Genomic DNA, 23,300 nt, shown 5'->3' with positions numbered 1-23,300 from the left:
TTTTCAGTTCTAAAAATTTTATTAAAAAATTTTTATCTGCGAAATAAAAATGGACGCAAAAAAACTGAATCGTTCACGAACTCGGCACAATCATTACGAATAATTTAAAAAAAAATTGAAGAAGATCGATCAAATAGTTTTTGTGTAATCGTGGTCACGGCGAAGGCACTTTTGGAAAAACACGACTTTGAGATAATCGCATTCAAAGTTGCTTGACGCTGTCCGCAGCCGTGACGAACCGCGCCTCAAAACGCTGCTTTCCTATCGAACTATTATTCGGATCTCCATAAAACTTTGGGAAAATATTCTCTAGGAGATATACTTTAGGATTCAGCAAAAAAAAATTTTTCGTTTTTTTTAAGAAAAACAAGAAAGCAAAGCTAACTTCGGGCGGAGCCGAAGTTGATATACCCTTGCAGCTAAAACCGGATATATATCGCAAACATCGGATATAGTAGGCCGATCCTTATGAGAATAGGAATATATAATCCAATTTATTACAATACAAAATCTAAAAAAAGTCTCAAGCTTCTATCTTCAAAAATACCAAAGTTGGTATTTCTACCAAAAACCATTTCTGATCGTTCAGTTATATGGCAGCTATAAGATATAGTCGGCCGATCGTTATGAAATTTGGTAGGTCGGATTAACTGATTAAGAATATAATCTGTACCAAGTTCCAGCTTTCTATCTTCAAAAACACGAGAGTTGGGTCATTTCCGATCGTTCAGTTATATGACAGCTATAGGATATAGTCGGCCGATCCTTACGAAATTTGGCATGTCATAATGTTTTGCCAAAAATAGCTGTCATGTCAAATTTGAACTCTCTAACTCTAAAAACACAAAAGTTATACCATTTCCGATCAATCAGTTATATGGCAGCTATAGGATATAGTCGGCCGATCCGGGCCGTTCCGACTTATATACTGCGTGCAAAGGAAAGAAGGGTGTGTGCAAAGTTTCAGGACGATAGCTTTAAAACTGAGAGACTAGTTCGCGTAGAAACGGACAGACAGACAGACGGACAGACAGACGGACAGACGGACAGACGGACAGACGGACAGACGGACAGACGGACATGCTCATATCAACTCAGGAGGTGATCCTGATCAAGAATATATATACTTTATAGGGTCGGAGATGTCTCCTTCACTGCGTTGCACACTTTTGGACAAAATTATAATACCCTCTGCAAGGGTATAAAAAGGTATATAACCCCTTAAAGAAAAAAAAAAAATTACGAAAATGAGAGCACTTCAAAAATTGACTCAATTTTTTTGGCCAAAAATTTCGTACTAAAAATTGCATAAAAAAATTATCCATTGGATCGAAAAAATCCTACGTCACTCTGTGGAAAATCTATGTAAGAAGATGTGTTTCAATTTTCAAGTCAATCGGTTGAACAGTTTTTGAGTTATCATGCCCACCGTCTTGAAAATAGTGGTTTCGAGAAAAACGCAAAAGAAGAAAAAGATGTGTCTTAGGTGCCCTCCTGCCGTGCCGACTTCAAATAAACATAACTTCCATAATTATCAAGATATTGTCTTCGGGGAAGTCTTAAAATACGCGTAAGAATATAGTCTTTTAAATTAAGTAAAAAAACAACTTGACATTTTTTGAAAATTTCAGGGTGGCGTAACCCCGTAAAGAATTATTTTTTCCCCAGTGCCACGTGCCAGTGCGGCTAGTACGAGATTACGTAAACGGCTAGTACGAGGTTATGCAATGGGCTAGTACTAGATTATGCAATCAGCTAGTCTAAGTAAGGAGCTAAGGAATGCACCAATATTCGACCGGAATTAATTCCGACAGAATCGGATGGAATCATTTTCATACATTTTTGGAGTCGATAGGCGGCTGCAGTGCAGTTTTTTTTTGTGACATAATGGACACAATAGTTTCGCTTCACGGAGAAAAAGCTCCTGCGAATCCCATTCTATTAGCAGTGAAATTGTATAAACATTGGCCTGCTTAATTATTACAAAGCTTTTCAGTTTATATTTTGCTTATTTTATTATGGAGTTTTCGCGGAAGAAAACTTCCCTCGCACCTTTTTAAGTTTAATTATAATTTTGCAAATAATTAAATGTATAAATTTCTAATTATTTGAATTATTCCTAATTATTACTAATTATTTACATTTTCTTGATTAATTTTAGTATAAATAAATATACATTTATAATATATAAGTCACTATGAATTTAAAAGAGAAACATTTGAATTTAATTGAAGTACGAACTTTGCGATAATATTTGAACATAGCGAAACAAATTGTATTGTAATATTTTTTTATTAAATATTTTTATAAACATATATAGCATTCCTGTCCTTGAGCTCATCGGCGGTGAACTTCGGTAAGTGGATACCACTGAAAGAATTTATATATATTCTGTTGACTTATGGGGAGGTTCTTTTGGATTTTTTTGAAAAAATCGATTTTTATTTTTTAAGAAAATAAATGTTACATATGTGTAGACATATACGTGCCAAGGGATATTTCGATACGACGCGTATTTCTTGAGCTTGAGCGTGTCAAACATACCCATGATAACAAGAAAGCTATCTCAAGGCAATGTTTCTAAAAACTTTAAACGCGTTTTTCTCGGAACCATGTTTTCAAACCTCTTGTCGCGCACAGGGCTCGTTCTATTGATCCGATTTCCTTCCTTCAAAAAATTTTTTAACGTACATACTTTTTTGTATGCCTTATACCTAAAATTGGCATAAAAAATTATTTATTTATAAATTTTAAACGAGATCAAAAGAGAAAAAATGTCAATTTTTTTTTAAACGTCCATGAAATTGGTTTATTTTTACCAAAATTAATTGTCGTTAGGTATAAGGCATAAGAAATTCCATCAATTTTAATAAATTATATACATTTCTAATTTCCGTTCACTACCAGCAACCCGACACTAGACAAAGCAGAAATATAGAGGTCGACGAGATCCGCCATTTTAAATTTCCTGAATATTGAATATTTTTTTTAATCGTTAATAAACAACAAATCAAAAGTTCGAAATCATAAGTTCGTATGTCTTTTCATTTTCCCGCAATCCATTCTCAAAGTTTGCTTAATTCTCGGAAAAATCTAAAAGAACCTCCCCTTAAACAGTAAATTTTGAATCTATATCCTCGCAAACTTATTAATTTTTAATCTAAAATGTAATTAAAACTTAATTCTTGAACTTAACTCAATAATATTAATTCTTCTTATATATATATATCTAAATTATAAACATGAATTATAATGAAATTATTTGTTATAGATTTTAAGGAAATATTACTTTATTTAAATAGAAATCCCTAATTGGTAAAATGAATCAAGTTTATATGAATATTTCTTTGAGTATTTTGGAAGTTGTGAAGGCTTAATGCTCTAACCGTTCCGCCACCGAACCCCCAAATAGCAATGCTGGAACCACAATAGGTATCACATAGGATTATGATATGGGGCGAATCAAACGACGTAGATCTCGCCAAGGTCGGGTGGGTTAAGACTAGGGTATAATGAACAACGTCGTATCGGGATGGTTTGTATGTCAATCAACCCGTATTCAAAAGTATGATGTTAATAAATAAAAAGAGACCATAGCCTTCTAGCCTAAAATCACTTTCACTTTTACACAAATTTGTACCAAACCAAACGTACAAATTTGTACCAAACCAAACCCTTAATAGACTCTTTTAAACTGAGCAATTATAAAGCATAAAACCCAACAGATTGATGGACGGACTGACATATTTTTTTTTTTTCATGGATATAAATGCATAACAAGCATCGAGACAAAATAAATCTCAAATATTAAAGGCGGTGCAAAATACAGAGAAAGGTTTGGAGGACTTTTTTAATAGTTTGAAAAATACTTACCAGCAGCACTTTGACCATACTGCTCTAGATCCTTTGGGGAAATGTGGGAAAGAGGAGTACCTGGATTGCTGTTCAAATTAAGGGTTAAAGAGTTGTTTGATCCGTTATTGCGATTTCGATTTGAAGTATGATTTAAAGATGGTAAGACTTCTCCTTGAAAACAGTTCTTAGACCCACTAAGAACTCCTGTGCTAGGTTGAGCCGTTGATGTCGGAGCTCCTATATTAGGAACAACAGAAGCCGGAGCCGTTCCTGGCAAAGAGGTTTCTATGTTTGGCGATTTGGACGGTAATCCCATGCTTGTGCCAGTTGTACGAGGTGAAGGCAGGGATGAGTTATTTGGACTCGATGGATTCGGGGACTGAGAGTCAATTGGCACTGATGCAGACCGTTGCGTGGAGTGATAGGGTGGTGGAGGACCCTGCAAAGATCGCACCTGATTATTAGTTGTGGAGCCACCATTAACAGATGATTGTTGATTAATTGATGTCGCTCCTGTCCTTACTTTTGTGCATTTTAGTCGCTCATCAAAGAACTGCTGCTGCAACTTAGACCACTCCATTTGCGTTACTCCTGTTTGGAGTCCTTGGTTCAGGCCTTCTTGATTTGTTATGTTTTTAGGCATATCTGTCCCAGAACCAATAACGCTTGCGCTGCAGCTTGTGTTGCCAAACGGTGGTAACAAGTCAGTGGAATTTAAAGAGCTTTGCATATTAACGCTCATTGTATTAGCAGAACCCCCTGTTGCAGATGAAACTCCGGATCCTGGTCCACACTGCAAGCTGTTCTTTTGACTATTGTTGCAGGCCATCACTGACCCGATGTCTGCCATTACATCAATGGGCAGAATAGCATCCTCCGTAATTCCTGATGGCTGTCCACTAATGAGTTCTGGCTTAATTGTACCCGGCAAAGTCATTTGACGCAATTGAGGATTTATTACAGAACCTACTCCGCTCCCTGAAGCACCAATCATTATGTCACCTGGTAGCTTTGCCATATGATTTGATACACTAACATCGACTGAATTTTCGTGTTCGGGAAATAAAAACTGATTCATTTTTTTAATTTTTGCCAATTGCTCTTCTCTGTGTTGTCGCTGTTGTGGTGTAAGATTTTCATCGGGTACCTTTACCCCCTGTAATGAAACAATATTGTTCTCGAGGGTCAGACACGAATCGCTACCTTTTTGTTCCGCTCCCAAATCTACGCCAGCTGCCTCCAGAAGCTTAATAGCATGTGCCTCACCGGAAGCGCTGCTTCCGTCTAAATTACTTTGAGAATTTGAAACGGAGCCACTAACATTACCATTGGGACCGCTGCTGTCTGTTCCACTTTCCCAGCACATAAGATCGCTATCATTAGATAAAGGATTTGACTGCTCCGTAAATCCACTATTATTCGCGTTCAAAACGTTACGTTTAAGATTATCCGTTTGACCGGTAGGTGGTTTTAAATTTCCAAGGGACTTCGGTTGTAGATGTTGCTGAACTGATGTTTTTGAAACCGAAGAATTGGGTGCCATTGATCCACCTGACGTAAAACCTATCCACGGCATCCCCAACGAACCGTGTCGTTGCAGCTTGTTCATTTTCAGCGGATTCTTCATAAAAAAATCTTCAAGAAAGCTCTTAGTTGCTGGTTGAGTGCAATGATAGGCAATTATTGTTTGGAAATGACCATTTAAAACTGATTCAGCTCCTTTGTTTGCCAGCTGGGTAGAAAAAACATATATATGATTTTGCTGTTGCATATAGTCTAAGCAGTTTCCTACTCCTGACGGATTAACTGGCAACGTATTGGTCCCACCAGAACCAACTCCAGTTCCCACACCAGAGCATTGCGATAAGCCAGTACCATGGGAAGAATTAAAGCCAGTAGACAATCCGGTGACATGAACGTTGTTTAAAGATTCATTTATTACATCGGCGTTTAATTGATTGCACGTAACGGATTCCATTCCAATTTCTTCATTATTTAGGGTCATTGATAGAGCCTTTTCGTTTAAATTATTGGTCATCTCGATTTTTACTGAATAAAGTAAAGCATTAAATAAATTAATACACATGAAAACAAGAAAGAAAAACTATCTTTGGGCGGGGCCGAAGTTGATATACCCTTGCAGTTAAAACCGAAAACATCGGATATAGTTGGTCGATCCTTATGAGATAATCATAATATAACCAAGTTTTTACAATAAAGCTAAAACAAAGTCGCAAGCTTTTATCATGAAAGATACCAAAGTTGATATTTCTACCAAATACCATTTCCGATCGTTCAGTTATATGGCAGCTATAAGATATAGTCGCCCGACGCTTATGAAATTTGGTAGATTGGGTCAACTACACTAAATATAATCTGTACGAAGTTCCATCTTCAAAAACACGAAAGTTGGGTCATTTCCGATTGTTCAGTTATATGGCAGCTATAGGATATATTATTATTCCAAAAATAGCATTCATGCAAAATCCAAATTCTCAAACTCTAACAATACCAAAGCTATAGGATGTAATCGAATGATCCCGGCCGTATATATCCCGGCCTTCAGACAAAGAAGGATGTGTGCAAAGTTTCAAGTCGATTGCTTTAAAACTGAGAGACTAGTTTGCGTAGAAACAGACAGACCGACATGCTCATATCAACTCTCCTTGATATGATGGAGAAGGAGATGTCTCCTTCACTGCGTTGCACACTTTTGACCAAAATTATAATACCCTCTGCAAAGGTATAAACAAAGATCATCCATTAAACAAGAAAGGAAAGCTAACTTCGGGCGGAGCCGAAGTGTATATACCCTTGCATTTAAAACCAGATATATATCGCAAACATCGGATATAGTTGGCCGCTCCTTATGGGAATATGAATATATAATCCAATTTATTACAATACAAAATCTAAAAAAAAGTCCCAAACTTCTATCTTCAAACATACCAAAGTTGGTATTTCTACCAAAAACCATTTCCGATCGTTCAGTTATATGGCAGCTATAAGATATAGTCGGCCGATCGTTATGAAATTCGGTAGGTCGAATAAACTGACCAAAAATAGAATCTGTACTAAGTTCCAGCTTTCTATCTTCAAAAACACGAAAGTTGGGTCATTTCCGATCGTTTAGTTATATGGCAGCTATAAGATATAGTCGGCCGATCCTTACGGAATTTGGCATGTCGTATTATTTTGCTCTCATGCTCTCCAAAAATAGCTCTCATGTGAAATTTGAACTCTCTAACTCTAAAAACACCGAAGTTATACCATTTCCGATCAATCAGTTATATGGCAGCTATAGGATATAGTCGGCCGATCCGGGCCTTTCCGACTTATATACTGCGTGCAAAGGAAAGAAGGGTGTGTGCAAAGTTTCAAGTCGATAGCTTTAAAACTGAGAGATTAGTTCGCGTAGAAACAGACAGACGGACACACGGACATGCTCATATCAACTCAGGAGGTGATCCTGATCAAGAATACATATACTTTATAGGGTCGGAGATGTCTCCTTCACTGCGTTGCACACTTTTGACCAAAATTATAATACCCTCTGCAAGGGTATAAAAATTTTAGGGGAAAAATCATAGAAGCACAAAAAATAACGTATTAATCCGTAGATTGTAACTTTGGATGAATATTCCAAAGATATGGTAACGGCTAGATGACAGTTTTTAATTTGAAGTGATATACAATGTATACATACATTTAAAAATTGTTATGTACTAAAAACAATATTGGTCAACGCAATTAAACGGCTTACATAATTTAATATATGGCAAAATTTGATCAATTTCTTCTCTTAGGTGCACCGCTGAACTTATGATGAAACGTATGTTTGTTTTGTACTTTGGTTCAGGGGAACCTAAAGTTATGGAGTAGGTGAAAAGATTTTTAGCAGTTGGCCTGTGATATTAAACCGGTAGTAGAAAGCATGTTGTATGTAAGAGATTTGTTTCAATTTCCATATTAAGTGAACTTTTAATTCTACTTAAGGGGGGGCATCTGAGTAGAGTTTTGAAAAAATCGAAAAATTTTTTTTTCGGTTGAAGAATTTTTTAGGGTCTTAGAAATAACATATCAAAAGAAAGAGTCCGGCAATAGTGTCTAAGTGGCCAAATTTTACATTCTGCGGCGATGCCTCACAGGTTTATCCCACAGTACGTACAACTTTAAACGCGTTTTCTCGAAACCGCTTTTTTCGAGCTGGTTGAACACATAACTCGAACAACTCTTAACCTATCGATCTAAAATGTATACTTTTAGATGTATAATGTATATTTGACAGTATACTCAGAATACCTATGTCTATCGACACACGTAGGATTTTTTTTTTATATTGCTTACTTTTTTTTTATCAACAATTTTTTGACGTTTTTTGTTTGTGAAAATTGAAAATTTTTAACCAAACATGATTTTTTGTTCCAGATAAGATCAAAAATTAAGGACGTTAGGTGTTCGGCCATGGACCCCCTTTAAAAAAATAGGTTCTATAAATAAAGTCTGCAGAGCCGCCATTTTGTTTTCGATTTATTAAAAAAAAATTTATTTTGTACTTTAAATATAATATAATAAAACCTCATTTACAAATTTTCGATTGGCTTTCGATGGTAACGGACTTTTTTCCTTTTTTATGCAATGGAAATACAGCCTGGTACTCCATCGGAACCTAGCGAATAAACGGGTTTAACCCTTAGAAAATCTGTTAATAAGCTATTCTCGGAGAAAAACGGACAGAAAATATTATAATATTTGCTGATGTAATGTTATATGCGTAGGGCTGATCAGTCAATTTAGTAGGAGAGTAAGCTTTTAAAAAAATTTTTCGAATAGATAGGCATTTTTTTGCAAATGCTCATGAATACGGAGTTGTGTGTGACTGCTCACGCCATAAGGTTCCGTCCCAGCATAAGCAAAAGGCAATTACAATAACAATTTTTCGTGTTTTGCCTATTCTCTTCAATCGTACTATTCCGAATGCATTTAGTTGTTTGAGTACCGTAAACTTTTCACTGCAAGAAGTTCATTCTTGTTTTTGTTTCTGCCAAAAAGGTCGACCTGAAGCGATGAATTTCTTCTTCGCAGAACATTTTTTTTTAAGTAAGAAGCTCTGCATAATTTGTCATGTTTTTTTTAATTGCTGTAATAAAAAGTTTTTTTTTGTATTATATTGATATTTTTAAACCCCTTGTGAATGTTACTATAATTTTATTTTTCAGTGCACCCACATGGATGGGATGATTTTTTGCATTGGTATGAGAGTTTGCTTTCCCGTATGCAGAGTTTGGGCAACACTCGTTTACAAAGTTATAAAACTGCTTCGGATCTTGAGTAATTTGATCCAGCAGCGGCGATTATAATTCCTGTGACATTCCGAGTTATGCACGGTCAAATTTGACCGAGCTAGTAGATATCTTGAAAAATTTATACCACACTCTTTTTTTATATTTAAGTAAGAGCCTATTTTTAGTATGTTTGAAGTTTGTGAGGCACATTGTAAACCAAGGAGGATTTGTGAGGATTTGAAGTGGACGGATATTTCCATTGCACACATGAGGCAAAAAATGTATATTATGTATGGTACAATTATAAGTGATAAAGATGGTGAGTTATCGACATTGGACCACTTTAGTTCTGGGATATTAAAGTCACCCAGAGCTATAGCTGGTCACGATCGGTCATAATTTTTAAAATGGATTGATTAGCAGACAAATGATGCCAGTATGTGGGCGGTTTGGACGAAGGCGATATGTATAAAGATTTAAATGTATAAAGGTCTAGCGGACAACATGATTTTAATGCCAAACTCTTGTAATTTCACCTCTTCAGAAGCAAGTTCGAAGTCTACCGAAATGAGGTCTCTACCCCCCGTACTCGTACTTTCTTGGAACAACTTCGAAGCTAAAGATCTCCGGATTAAACCAAGTTACCTAGTATTCAAACCCTAGTATTCAAATATGTAAGTGTTAGTGACGAGATTAGTTTTATAAATTTGTTGACAGAGAACAGGTGGAACGTTGGTCAGTGGTACTAACATGTGGAAGTTTCACACCCACTGGCTGATGTTCTCGGACGAAAACCAAAAGTGTCCGTTACGACCGTAATATATGGCGAGCGCGTTCATACAAATCGAGCCGCAAAACGGAGAAAACTTCGACTCGAGGAAAAGGAAAATGTAAGCCCTTAGTGAAAACGAGAGGAAGCGAGCATACTAGATGCAGCAAGATGAAAAGGCGCGAGCGGACGTAACCCTGTCTATTTGCATTATTTGTTATATCATATATCATTTTTTAGAACAAGAAAGGAATGCTAACTTCGGGGGGAGCCGAAGTTGTTATACCCTTGCAGTTCAAATCTGATATATATCGCATCGGATATAGTTGGACGATCCTTATCATAATATCGTAATAAAACCAATTAATTACAATAAAAAATCAAAAAAAAAAGTCCCAAGCTTCTATCTTCAAAAATACCAAAGTTGGTATTTCTACCAAAAAACATTTCCGATCGTTGAGTTATATGGCAGCTATAGAATATAGTCAGCCGATCTCGCCATTTCGACTTATATACTGCGTGCAAAGAAAAGAAGGGTGTGTGCAAAGATTCATGTCGGTATCTTTTAAACTGAGAGACTAGTTTTCGTAGAAACAGACAGACGGACATGCTCATATCAACTCAGGACGTGATCCTGATCAAGAATATATATACTTTATAGGGTCGGAGATGTCTCCTTCACTGCGTTTCACACTTTTAGACAAATATATAATACCCTCTGCAAGTTTATAAAGGATGCGCTCAACGTCTTGAAGATTATTTTGACTTCTATTGCCCAATAGAGTAAGCAACCTTAATGAATAAAAAAATTTTTGGTTAAAAAAAAATTTGAAACTTAAAAATTTTGGCGTTAGCCAAATGTGACATGTGAATGAGACATTCCGATCTACCAAATAGGTGCTCTAGAATCTACCAGTAGGTGGATCCACCACCAAAAGGCGCTCTAGAAGAAACCCTACTCCCTCTAAAACCCTGGGCAAAGGAAAAAACAGGTACTTCAAACTTTTCAGACATATTTATGATACTTGAAAGATAATGGCGTTAAAACTTTGAAGCAAATCCGGAAGCAGGACTCAAGGAGATGTAGACCAATGCACGAAACATGAACCTCGCTGGCGACTTTTCAAAATCGTCAAAAACAAAAAAAAATTTAAACATTTTCCTGTTTAGTAGGAGTGTGGTCACGGAAGAGACTACTTTTATTGAAATTGATCAAAAAAACAAAATGCTAATTTTCGTACTTTTTCGTCGATAGGTTGGCCGTCAGCCAACGGGTACAACAGGGGGACCTACACGCAAGCAATTGCGTGCCGTAACTATTTACACCGCTGGTAGTGCGACTATACTCTCCACGTGAGGGCGGCTGGTAACAGGCCCGGTAAGGTCATGTCTCTGCCGAGGATGCTGGCTAATGGTAGTCGGGCGGGGAGGAAACTCCCTTTCTTAAATCACCCCAATCCAAGGTGGAACAGCATATGCCGAAGGATGCGTGTCCGAGGGGAGGCTCGGACGCTAATATGCGAACTCTTGGGGACCGGCCGACCTCCCAGTTTTAACCAGGCATATCGTGACAAGCGAGCTGTGTCATGATGGACGAACCCCTTCCCGCCTACTCGTCGGACCAAAACATGAATACTACCTTACCAAATAAAAACCTAAATGGAGAACGGAACTCCCTAACTCCCTGACCCGTCAAACTCAAAGGCTCTCAAAAGCCAAGGAGTTGCTGAGATGAAGAAGCCCCCCACAGAGGGGCAACATCTGGAGGCGGGACGCGCCGGTGCGGAGGAGGAGGTTGCCAAGGCTTCTTCTTCCAAAGCCGGGCTAGCCATGGGACCACCGAACGGTGTGGAGAGGAAGACCCCAGGGTCAACCTCTAAACCAACCGGCGGGGCTCCAAAGGCGAACCCTGGTCCGGGACCGTCTCACTCGACGCAGCGTAAAGGCTCTTATAAAGATAGGAGAAGAGCAGCCTTCGTTCTGATGAGGGCGGACCCATCGGCAGAGGTCCACGCAGGGAGAAACCCCCCAGGCTAAGAAGAGGGAGGCCCAGCCGCAGCCGTCTAACCACTCGTTCGCCGAAGTGACGAAGGGAAGAACCCTAATTGGATGGGCTCATCCCCAAGGACCTTTGGCGACGAGTGGTTAACGAGTTGCATCGACGCTTCGTGGAGGAGATGCTACAGACCGGAGGACCCCCACCAGAATGCGCAGACGCAGGATAGTATCAGGGTAGCGTCAAGGTAATTGCCTGCCAAGACGCGCGATCAGTAGAGACCTACAAGCGAATGGTAGCATCGCTTGGAGAGGTCTACCCCGGGGCTAAGCTTGTGGCGGTTGACGATGCTTAGGATGTGCAATCCGACGCTTCCAACGGCAGACTGGAGAGTCTCCCTGGTTTCCTCTTCGCATCGGATTTATAAATACGGACCGTCACATGCTCAAATCCATACTTTAACCGGTGCTCCGACCTTTCCAGGGCTTTCACGGTCTCCTCGTTGAGTGTGAGGACGACCTGCCTCCGCAGCTGCCCTCCTGCTACTCAAACAGCTGTTGGAAGACAGAAAGAAGCACAATATAGCAGATAAACCTCCATCACAGTAAAGCGGCGTCAGCTGCTCTCCTACTTCACCTCGCCGATAGTGGAGCTGATGTGGCCCTCATCCAGGAACCCTGGATCCTTGGAGAAAGGATTTTTGGGTTGGGGGCGTCGGAGTATGAGCTCTGCAAAGCCGATACAACAGGTAAAAGGCGAACCTGCATCCTCACAAAAAAGAACCTTAGCATATTTTTGCTACCCAATTTCAGTAATGAAGACCACTTAGCCGCAGCCATAGAGAGCCCAAATGGCCCTCTAAGGGTGTGTTCGGCGTATATGGGCCACGACCAGGAGGCCCTCCGCCCGCACACGCTACTCAAACAGCTGGTGAAAGACAGCAGGAAGCACAAGATCGACCTGATCATAGGTTGCGATGCCAACGCCCATCATCATCAGTGGGGAAGCACTGACACAAACGAAAGGGGTGAGTCAATCTTCGATTTTATCCTAGGCTTTAATCTTCTGGTGGGTAACAAGTGTACAGAACCCACCTTCATAGTCAACAGAAGGGAAGTACTTGGCATTACTCTTTACTCTGACTCTGATGGGGAGTCCTAGAGAAGCACTCTTTCTCGGACCATCGATACATAGTATTAGTGGTCAATTTTGAGAACTTTTATCGACTAACGGTACGCAACCCGAGAAAAGCAAACTGGGAGTTATACATGAAAAAACTAGAAAGTTCCTTGGCGAAACCTCTAACAAGGGACGTTGACAGTAGGAAAGCCCTGGATGCCATGGTGGACACGCTTACGGCAGCGTTACGAATGCCAGGGCATTCAATAAAGCTTGTCCCAAAATCAGATCGGGCAATAACAAGTCAAAGAAACCACCATGGCACAGTGGTTGCGCCCGTAGGCCATAAATCGAAAAATCGACTTGAAAATAATTATTGAAAATGTAAATAGTTTGTCTCTAAATCAGTGGTGGGCAAAACTAACACATGTTTAAAATTTGAGTGTGTGCGTAGCAGAGAAAAACAATGAGAGCAGAGAATTCACTGAGCGAAAAAAACGTTTTTTTTTATTTCATTTTTCGTTAATTCAAAAGTTTAAATGGGCACAAAATTTGAGTATTATATTTTAAAAACAGCTTTGCTAGCAACATTTCTTAAACAAATGAAAAACTACGCTTCCCTATTTATATTCTCCATGAAGAAAACTTTTTCCAACCCAATTTCTGAGAAAATTTTTCTAAGTGGAAAAATTTTGATTTTTAGTTTGGGCTGTCAAAAGAATCAAAATGAGAGCAAATGAGAGAGCTTCTAAAAAAAATTTGAGAGTGCTCACACTGTCAGTGTGCCGGCAGCGCTGCGGCAGAATTTCCTACCCTATACTCGCGTGCTATGTAAAATGAGAGTTTGCCCACCACTGCTCTAAATTGACCACATTTTGTCATTGCAAGCTAGTTTTTTTCGGAAATCTAACGGGACATTCTAAAAATAGAATGCAAAGTGTGAACACGTGTTCAATTTTGCTGCTGCAGCTACGTTAGTGAGCTTTTCGTCAAAACAAAAGTGAAGTTCAAAGTGGTCGGACGTTCGCAAAAATTTACCAAATTTAATAATTTAAAATGCATTTTAAAGTTGAGGGTATTATCTTTAATAAATGGGTTTTATGAAATTTATCTGACTAATTAAATTTTTTTTGTGTATTTTAGATCTATTTACCCTTTTTTGTCTTTTTTGTGAACGTCTTTTTCATGTTTAGTTAAAGTTTTAGTTGTGATCCCACGAAATCCCACAAATAGTATGTATGTTAATGTGTTCGTCTTTGAAGGTACTGTATGCCTAAAATCAGCTGCAGAAATTTGCAGATGTTAATATAATCGGAAAAATACTGATGCTATCTAGCGTTTGCCAAGGAAAAGTTGTTCCTTATTGTGCTTTTGTTTTGTTCTCGTCGCTAGTGCTTGTAATGTTTTTGAAATATTTCTATTTACTTATATCATTGAAATTCACTTTTTAGGAGATTCCCATAAGTGTGCATTTACACGACTATATATTTTTAATCTTTGGTGTGCAGAACGCTGGAAGATTAAAAAAAAATATTGAAGCTATGCAAGAGCAAATTGAAAAGAACGGTTACATTCCCGAGCTAAGCCAACTACCAAAACGAATTTATTTCATATGCAAAAGAATGGCTACTTTTTGGAATAGATACAAACGGAAGAAAACTGCAATTATGCAATATTAATCAAGTTGATTATCAGAATACTTTTGTCTTCTGATCCATTTATTACAGGACTAATGAAATTACCTTGCAAATTTAAGTCCAATTTAAAGAAATCAACTTTAGATTTGTTAGAAGAATTTGATTAACTATTATGTTTTCTTTGTTTTTTTGATTTAATTTATGTTTTTTTATTTTATTTGATATGGCTCCTAATTTGTTTACAAAAGTTTATTATTATTAATGTATTTGAATATTACTTGAAACTGGTACTTATTTCTGTTTACAATTTTTGCTATGACAGCAGTATGATAAAGTTTTCCAATTTGGACTATATTTAGCAAGCATGTATAAAACTGGCCACACGCATAAAATTTGTAAGTTTGGTTTACATATCTTGAAAAACAAAAAAGTTTTTCCTACTATATACTTATTTTTATCCTATCGTTCCTATGGCAGCTATATGATATAGACGTACGATATGCCCAATTTTTTTACTATGCATTTTAAATATTTTTTTAGAATTTTGGTGTAAATTTCGTTACAATATCTGAACTAGAAGTATTTATGGCCGCGGCTCAATACAAGCCCAACCACTGTGCATGGTGGTCGCAAACCCTTGCGACCTTTAAGACCAAGGCCCACAAGGCCTTTAATTTTGCCAGCAAGACAAACTCGGAGACAGCCTGGGAGACGTATAAAGCGAACCTTAGGCAATACAACAAAGAACTTCGTAAGGCAGAAAGAAATTCCTGGACCAAGTTCTGCACAAACATTCAGCAAACATCAGAGGCCTCCCGACTCCGGAAGGTCCTCGCAACAACTGCTTTAAATGTAGGATACATTAAAACCTCGGAAGGTAGCTGGACCACGTCCAGTAAAGGAACTCTAGAGGCTCTCACAATCCCAATTCAAAATACGGTCGTATTCATACCCAAAGCGGGAAAACCATCGCACTGTACCCCTAAGGAGCTCAGACCTACAAGCCTTTCGTCTTGAGGAGGAAGGACGACAGGCTTATAGGCCTCTAAGGCCTATAAGATATAAGACCCCTATAAGACAATGGAGAGACTAATGAGCCTCCACATTAATCTTACTATCAACCCAGATGATATCTCGGAATCACAGCATGCGTATAGGAAGGGCCTATCCACGGAGACGGCACTCCACTAGATCACTACGTTCGTCGAAAAGGCACTTAGTGACGAGGACTGCGCACTCATTGCTTTTCTAGACATAGAAGGTGCGTTCAACAACATCCAACCAAGCTCGATAATCAATGCGCTGATGGGACTAGGAATAGATGATCAATCCGTACGCCTTATAAAGAAGATCCTGGTAAAAAAGACTTTTGAGGCGTCACTAGGAGGAGAATCTATTCATAGATACGTCAGAAGAGACACTCCGCAAGCAGGCGTACTCTCACCAGAGAACTGCAAGGGTGTCAATTTTTGCCACCTTACTCACACCCCATACAACTGTTGTCTCGATGCAACTCATACCTGCTTTAGCAAAGTAAAAACCCCCACTCATCAAACATGTTGTGTGTGGCATGAGTGCTGGAATTATTAAGCATCCGGTCATACAGGTGCCGATGTTATTTTGACTTTTCACGCTCGCACAAAAAAAGAAATTAGAAAGAGGCACAAATAACAAAAAAAGCAGGACGCAAATATGCATGAGTAGGCAAAACCCATATAAATCACCCAGGTGTTTCGGACACACCATGGTGTACATATATGTATGGGTGCACACATGTACACGCCTGTTTTTTAATTATTACTTTCTTTTGCGTTCAAGTTCATTTCATTTTTAATTATGTCTGGAAAGATTGCAATGTCGTCGGAAAAATTTAAAAATAAAATAGAGCGTGGTGAAAACACCGTAACTCCAGCACACAAAAAGTGGAAAAAGTGTAATATGGACCATATTAAGTGATATCCTACAAGAAGACCGAACTGTCCTTCAAGGCTGGATATTTTGCAATACATACAGAAAAGTTTTAAAATTGGTTGCCCACCAAACTTCGAATTTGTCAAGGCACAAATGTTGTCTGTCTTTGAGACATCCTAAGGAGGCAAAAAAAGTTTCGACGTTGGAAAACAGCCATAGAAAAGTGCAGTGAATGGGTTGTTCAGGATTGTCGCCCGTTTTCGGCAGTAAGCGGGACTGGATTTCGAAACCTGGTGGAATTTTTTGTGAAAATTGGAGCTGCATATGGGGCGAATGTATATATTGACGATCTACTGCCTGACCTAACGACATTAAGCCGAAATGCTGAAAAAGAAGCAGAAGAACAGCGCAATTTGATCTCCAAGGAAATAAAAGAAGCAGTGGATAATGGGGAAGTATCGGCCACTATTGATATGTGGTCGGATCAATACGTCAATAGAAATTTTTTGGGAGTCACTCTTCATTACTTAAAAGACTTCAAAATGATTGACATCATTCTTGAACTAAAATCGGACTAAATACTACATTAAAGAACTCTTGCCCTACTCGATGGAATTCGAATTATACTATGCTTAAATCCATAGTAGATAACTGGACAACAATTAATAAAATATTGGGAGATACTGAATGGGTTACAAAACTTAAAAGCATTAACGTATATTCATTAAAAATAATATTGATTCTCCTTGACGATTTTGAGAGAATTTTCAAAGAACTGCAAACTTGTAGTTCTTCTCTATGCTTTGTGTTGTCGTCTATAACGAAAATAAAAACACTATGCGAATCACAGCCGGAAGATCAACGTAAATACGATTTGGGAAAAAAAACTTAAGTATTTGGCATAAAACTGAATTTTTTTTATATCCACCTGCAGCAATCATGGAACATGAGGATATAGTTGAAATTAAATGTTTCTGTTTAGAAAAAATGCATTATTTCAATGATAAAATAAATGAATTTCCCGGAGGCAATAGTTTTTCGAGCAATGAATCACGTCAAGGAAGTCCAAACGTCCAATTAGCAACAAGCTCTAAAAACCAAACAATTGTACCAAAGAATAAGTTTTTCTTTTCTCATCTGGTTGCATATTCAAATAATAGGAAAAGTTATTTTGAGGAATTGGAAAGTTATTGTACAGCGAGAGTTGCTTTATGCGAGGACTTTGAACCCATTGAATGGTGGCAATCCAAGAAAAGCTGTTATCCTCTTTTATCAAAATTAGCATTGCAACTTCTTTCTATTCCATCAAGCAGTGCAGCGGCCGAGAGAGTATTTTCATTAGCAGGCAATATTATAACCGAAAAAAGAAATAGATTAGGGCCTGACACCGTAAATAATTTACTATTTCTGCATTCCTACATAAATAAATTTCAATAAAGTATTTATTATATTAATTTATTATTTTGAAATAAAATAAGCTTATTTATTTAAATAATATAAACAGCAGAAGGTATTGAGCAGAAGGTTGTGAAAAAACAACACAAGCGGAAGCATGTAAAAAAAAAAACAAGAAAGGAAAGCTAACTTCGGGCGGAGCCGAAGTTGATATACCCTTGCAGTTAAAACCGGATATATATCGCAAACATCGGATATAGTTGGCCGATCCTTATGAGAATATGATAATATAACCCAATTTATTATAAAACTAAATTTAAAACAAGTCCCAAACTTCTATCTTTAACAATACCAAAGTTGGTATTTCTACCAAAAACCATTTCCGATCGTTATATGGCAGCTATAGGATATAGTCGGCCGATTCTAATGAAATTTGGTAGGTTGTATCAACTAATCAAAAATATAATCTGTACTAAGTTTCAGCTTTTTATCTTTAAAAACACGAAAGTTGGGTTGTTTTCGATGGTTCAGTTATATGGCAGCTATAGGATATAGTCGGCCGATCCTTATGAAATTTGGCACGTCATAATATTTTGCAAAAAATAGCTCTTGTGTCTCTAACTCTCTCTAACTCTAAAAACACCAAAGTTATACCATTTCCGATCAATCAGTTATATGGCAGCTATAGGATATAGTCGGCCGATCCGGGCCTTTCCGACTTCTATACTGCGTGCAAAGGAAAGAAGGGTGTGTGCAAAGTTTCAAGACGATAGCTTAAAAACTGAGAGACTAGTTCGCGTAGAAACAGACAGACAGACGGACAGACAGACGGACATGCTCATATCAACTCAGGAGGTGATCCTGATCAAGAATATATATACTTTACAGAGTCGGAGATGTCTCCTTCACTGCGTTGCACACTTTTGGACAAAATTATAATACCCTCTGCAAGAGTATAACAATACCAAAATCACTCAACACATTTTCTGCCTTCATTTTTGTGTCTTCCTTTTCACCCAAACTTTTTGGGACGCTTACTCCATATGCAATATGCAATACACTTTTATACAAAAATATACCTAACTAAGGTGATGCTTGTAACATCACACACCCATACGTGCTTGCAAAGCAATCACTTATACCCAGTTGTCTGACAACTAAAAACACCAGGGTGTCAAAATCACCCTACATTTACCCGGTGCACCCGGCACTTGCCGGTGGATTGTTGCAGCTCTCTGACTCTCACCCCTAATGTGGAACGTGACGGTTAATAGCCTACTGTGATCCCTAGAAGGTGGTGGTTGCAAAGTTATCGCTTATGCGGATGATGTCGCAATTGCCTTCTCTGGGAAATTTCCCTAGACTCTATGTTACCGCATGATGGACAAACTTAGGGTCCTCTCAACATGGGCAGTTAGGAATAGACTAGGTGTAAACCCGTCCAAAACCGAGCTCGTCCTTTTCACCAGGAAGTACAAAATACCAAACTTAAGGCTTCCAAAACTATCAGGAGAAAAACTCTGCCTCAACGGTAGCGCCAAGTACCTAGGGATTACGCTAGACAGGAAACTGGACTGGAAGTCAAACACTATGGATAGAGCTAACAAGGCAACAATCGCGCTCTATACATGCCAAAAAGCCATTGGCCTTAAATGATGAATGTCCCCAAAAATAGTAAGATGCCTTTACACAGCGGTCATAAGGCCTATCCTTTTCTACGGGGTGGTGTCTGGTGGCCTGCTCTCACAAACTCCACAATTAGAGAGAAACTTAGGAAAACGCAAAGGATGAAGGAGGTCTGTATCACAGGCAGCCTACGTACTACACCGACTGATGCCCTAGACTTCATACTCGACCTATTACCTATTACCTATTACCATACTCGACTCGGTAGAGATAATGGGGGCCAAGATAGCCACGCTATCGGCAATTAGACTACGCGAGACGGGCATATGGAAAAGGACCGACTATGAACATACCAAGTTGGACCTACACCACAGCCTACGTACTACACCGACTGATGCCCTAGACTTCATACTCGACCTATTACCTATTACCTATTACCGTACTCGACTCGGTAGAGATAATGGGGGCCAAGATAGCCACGCTATCGGCAATTAGACTACGCGAGACGGGCATATGGAAAAGGACCGACTATGAACATACCAAGTTGGACCTACACCACTGCACGCCATAGGGGGCTTCAGACTGCTGCGTATCTGTTGATAATCCCACCTTAAAATACAAGGCCTCCTTTCCAACAAGGGAGGAATGGGCCACACAAATCCCGGGACCTGACGGTCCGCTCCATATTTACACAGATGGTTCAAAATTGAATGGCCAGGTGGGAGGCGGTTTCCATTGCCAACGGCTGTGTCTAAATGAATCCTTCAGACTCCCCGACCACTGTAGTGTGTTCCAAGCAGAAGTAATAGCCATCGGGGAAGCACCTAGATCCCCAGCACTTATGGACGTAGGAACCACGAGGGTAATCGTGCCGCTGACGAACTAGCAAGAGCAGGTACTACCAACCCTCTCCTCCCGGAGAAGGAACCAGCAGGCATCCCCTTAGCTACGTGTAGGGTAAAATGCAGGGATCACTTTGACCGCGCATCACTGAGGAAATGGAGAAATTTCCAAAACTGCAGGAATTCACGCATAATATGGCCTGTCCGCTCTAGGAAGAGATCAATGATGCTAATCGCCCTTAATAGGCAGGACTGTAGTCTGGCAGTCAAGGCCATCACGGAACACTGGTTAATAGGATCACACGCGGTTAGACACATTATTACTACTTCAGGAGCTGTGGGGATTTAGAAGAGGAAGAGACAGTCGCACACCACCTGTGTCAATGCCCTGCGCCGGGGCGCAGCCGACTTAAGTTCTTGGGCGCAGCAGCACTCACGGACCTAACAGACCTGACGGAGATCGCTCCACGCCAACTCGTAGCCTTCATCCTCAAATCTGGATGGGACCGCGAGCCGCCGCAGGAAGGATAGCACACTCTTGTAGGACATCTGCTTGTGCGGTATTACAAGGAGCCCCAGCGGCTGAAGTGGATGGGGGTGTCAGTCACTGGCCCCGCATCGCCGCCTCAACCTAACCTTCGTCGATAAAAAATCCGTATATATCGAAATCCGTATATATCGAAATCCGTATATACCATTCTATCGAAAACTTAGTTACGCGTTCATGGCTATGCAAATAAATGTACAGCTCCAAAGAAATTTATTGAATTGTGTTTCAATTTTGAGAAAACATACACACATATGTAGATAAGAATAAAACAAATTTTTACTTTTTGGCAAAACTAACCAGAATGCACCCATATTCACAGCGATGTCACAGTTCCAGTGGAAAACTTCAGAACTTCAGAAAACTCAGAACTTTCTGGCAGGATACATTTACAATCAAAACAAGAAAGAAAAGCTAACTTCGAGCGGAGCCGAAGTTGATATACCCTTGCAGTTAAAACCGGAAAAATCGGGTATACATAGTTGGTCGATCCTTATGATAATATGATAACATAACCAATTTATTACAATAAAGCTACAAAAAAGTCCCAAACTTCTATCTTAAAAAATACCAAAGTTGGTACCAAATACCATTTCCGATCGTTCAGTTACATGGCAGCTATAGGATATAGTCGGCTGATCCTAATGAAATTTGGTAGGTTGGATCAACTAACCAAAAATCTTGAAATCAAATAGAATTTTTACTAAGTTCCAGCTTTCTATCTTCCACAACACGAAAGTTGGTACATTTCCGATCGTTATGAAATTTGGCATGTCGTATTATTTTGCCAAAAATAGTTCTCCTGCAAAATTTGAACTCGCTAACTCTAAAAACACCGAAGTTATACCATTTCCGATCAATCAGTTATATGGCAGCTATAGGATATAGTCGGCCGATCCGGGCGGTTCCGACTTATATATTGCGTGCAAAGGAAAGAAGGGTGTGTGCAAAGTTTCAAGTCGATAGCTTTAAAACTGAGAGACTAGTTCGCGTAGAAACAGACAGACGGACAAACAGCCAGACGGACACACGGACATGCTCATATCAACTTAGGAGGTGATCCTGATCAAGAATACATATACTTTATAGGGTCGGAGATGTCCTCTTCACTGCGTTGCACACTTTTGACCAAAATTATAATACCCTCTGCAAGGGTATAAAAATTTTAGGGGAAAAATCATAGAAGCACAAAAATTAACGTATTAATCCGTAGATTGTAACTTTGGATGAATATTCCAAAGATATGGTAACGGCTAGATGACAGTTTTTAATTTGAAGTGATATACAATGTATACATACATTTAAAAATTGATATGTACTAAAAACAAGAAAGGAAAGCTAACTTCGGGCGGAGCCGAAGTTTATATACCCTTGCAGCTAAAACCGGATATATATCGCAAACATCGGATATAGTTGGCCGATCCTTATGAAATTTGGTAGGATGGATCAAAATATAATCTGTACCAAGTTCCAGCTTTCTATCTTCAAAAACACAAAAGTTGGGTAATTTCCGATCGTTCAGTTATAAGGCAGCTATAGGATATAGTCGGCCGATCCTAATGAAATTTGGTAGGTTGGATCAACTAACCAAAAATAGAGTCTGTACTAAATTCCAGCTTTCTATCTTCAAAAACACGAAATTTGGGTCATTTCCGATCGTTGAGCTATATGGCAGCTATAGGATATAGTCGGCCGATCCTTATGAAATTTGGCATGTCGTATTATTTTGCCAAAAATAGCTCTCATGTCAAATTTGAACTCTCTAACTCTAAAAACACCAAAGTTATACCATTTCCGATCAATCAGTTATATGGCAGCTATAGGATATAGTCGGCCGATCCCGGCCGTTCCGACTTATATACTGCGTGCAAAGGAAAGAAGGGTGTGTGCAAAGTTTCAAGACGATAGCTTTAAAACTGAGAGACTAGTTTGCGTAGAAACAGACAGACGGACAGACGGACAGACGGACAGACGGACATGCTCATATCAACTCAGGAGGTGATCCTGATCAAGAATATATATACTTTATAGGGTCGGAGATGTCTCCTTCACTGCGTTGCACACTTTTGGACAAAATTATAATACCCTCTGCAAGGGTATAACAATATTGGTCAACGCAATTAAACGGCTTACATAATTTAATATATGGCAAAATTTGATCAATTTCTTCTCTTAGGTGCACCGCTGAACTTATGATGAAACGTATGTTTGTTTTGTACTTTGGTTCAGGGGAACCTAAAGTTATGGAGTAGGTGAAAAGATTTTTAGCAGTTGGCCTGTGATATTAAACCGGTAGTAGAAAGCATGTTGTATGTAAG

General features: G+C 39.0%; 1 protein-coding gene across 9 annotated transcripts in view; it reads right to left on the bottom strand.

Annotated features, from left to right (window-relative positions):
- lgs (BCL9 domain-containing protein legless) overlaps positions 1–23,300 on the bottom strand; it is a 63,592-nt gene that overhangs the window by 31,237 nt on the left and 9,055 nt on the right. For 6 of the 9 annotated variants that reach the window (XM_043213470.2, XM_043213472.2, XM_043213471.2 and 3 more), the window contains one exon: positions 3,874–5,904. The exons of 1 other annotated variant lie outside the window; for it this stretch is intronic. In XM_043213470.2, the coding sequence (XP_043069405.1) occupies positions 3,874–5,904 (2,031 nt within the window). The remainder of the gene's footprint in view (positions 1–3,873; positions 5,905–23,300) is intronic. 2 more of the 9 variants (XM_043213474.2, XM_043213473.2) reach the window with 2 other exon arrangements.

This window comes from Drosophila bipectinata, chromosome 4 (assembly GCF_030179905.1).
Source record: "Drosophila bipectinata strain 14024-0381.07 chromosome 4, DbipHiC1v2, whole genome shotgun sequence".
In the NCBI taxonomy this organism is placed as follows: Eukaryota; Metazoa; Arthropoda; class Insecta; order Diptera; family Drosophilidae; genus Drosophila; species Drosophila bipectinata.
This window is presented reverse-complemented; position numbering and strand designations above follow the sequence as displayed.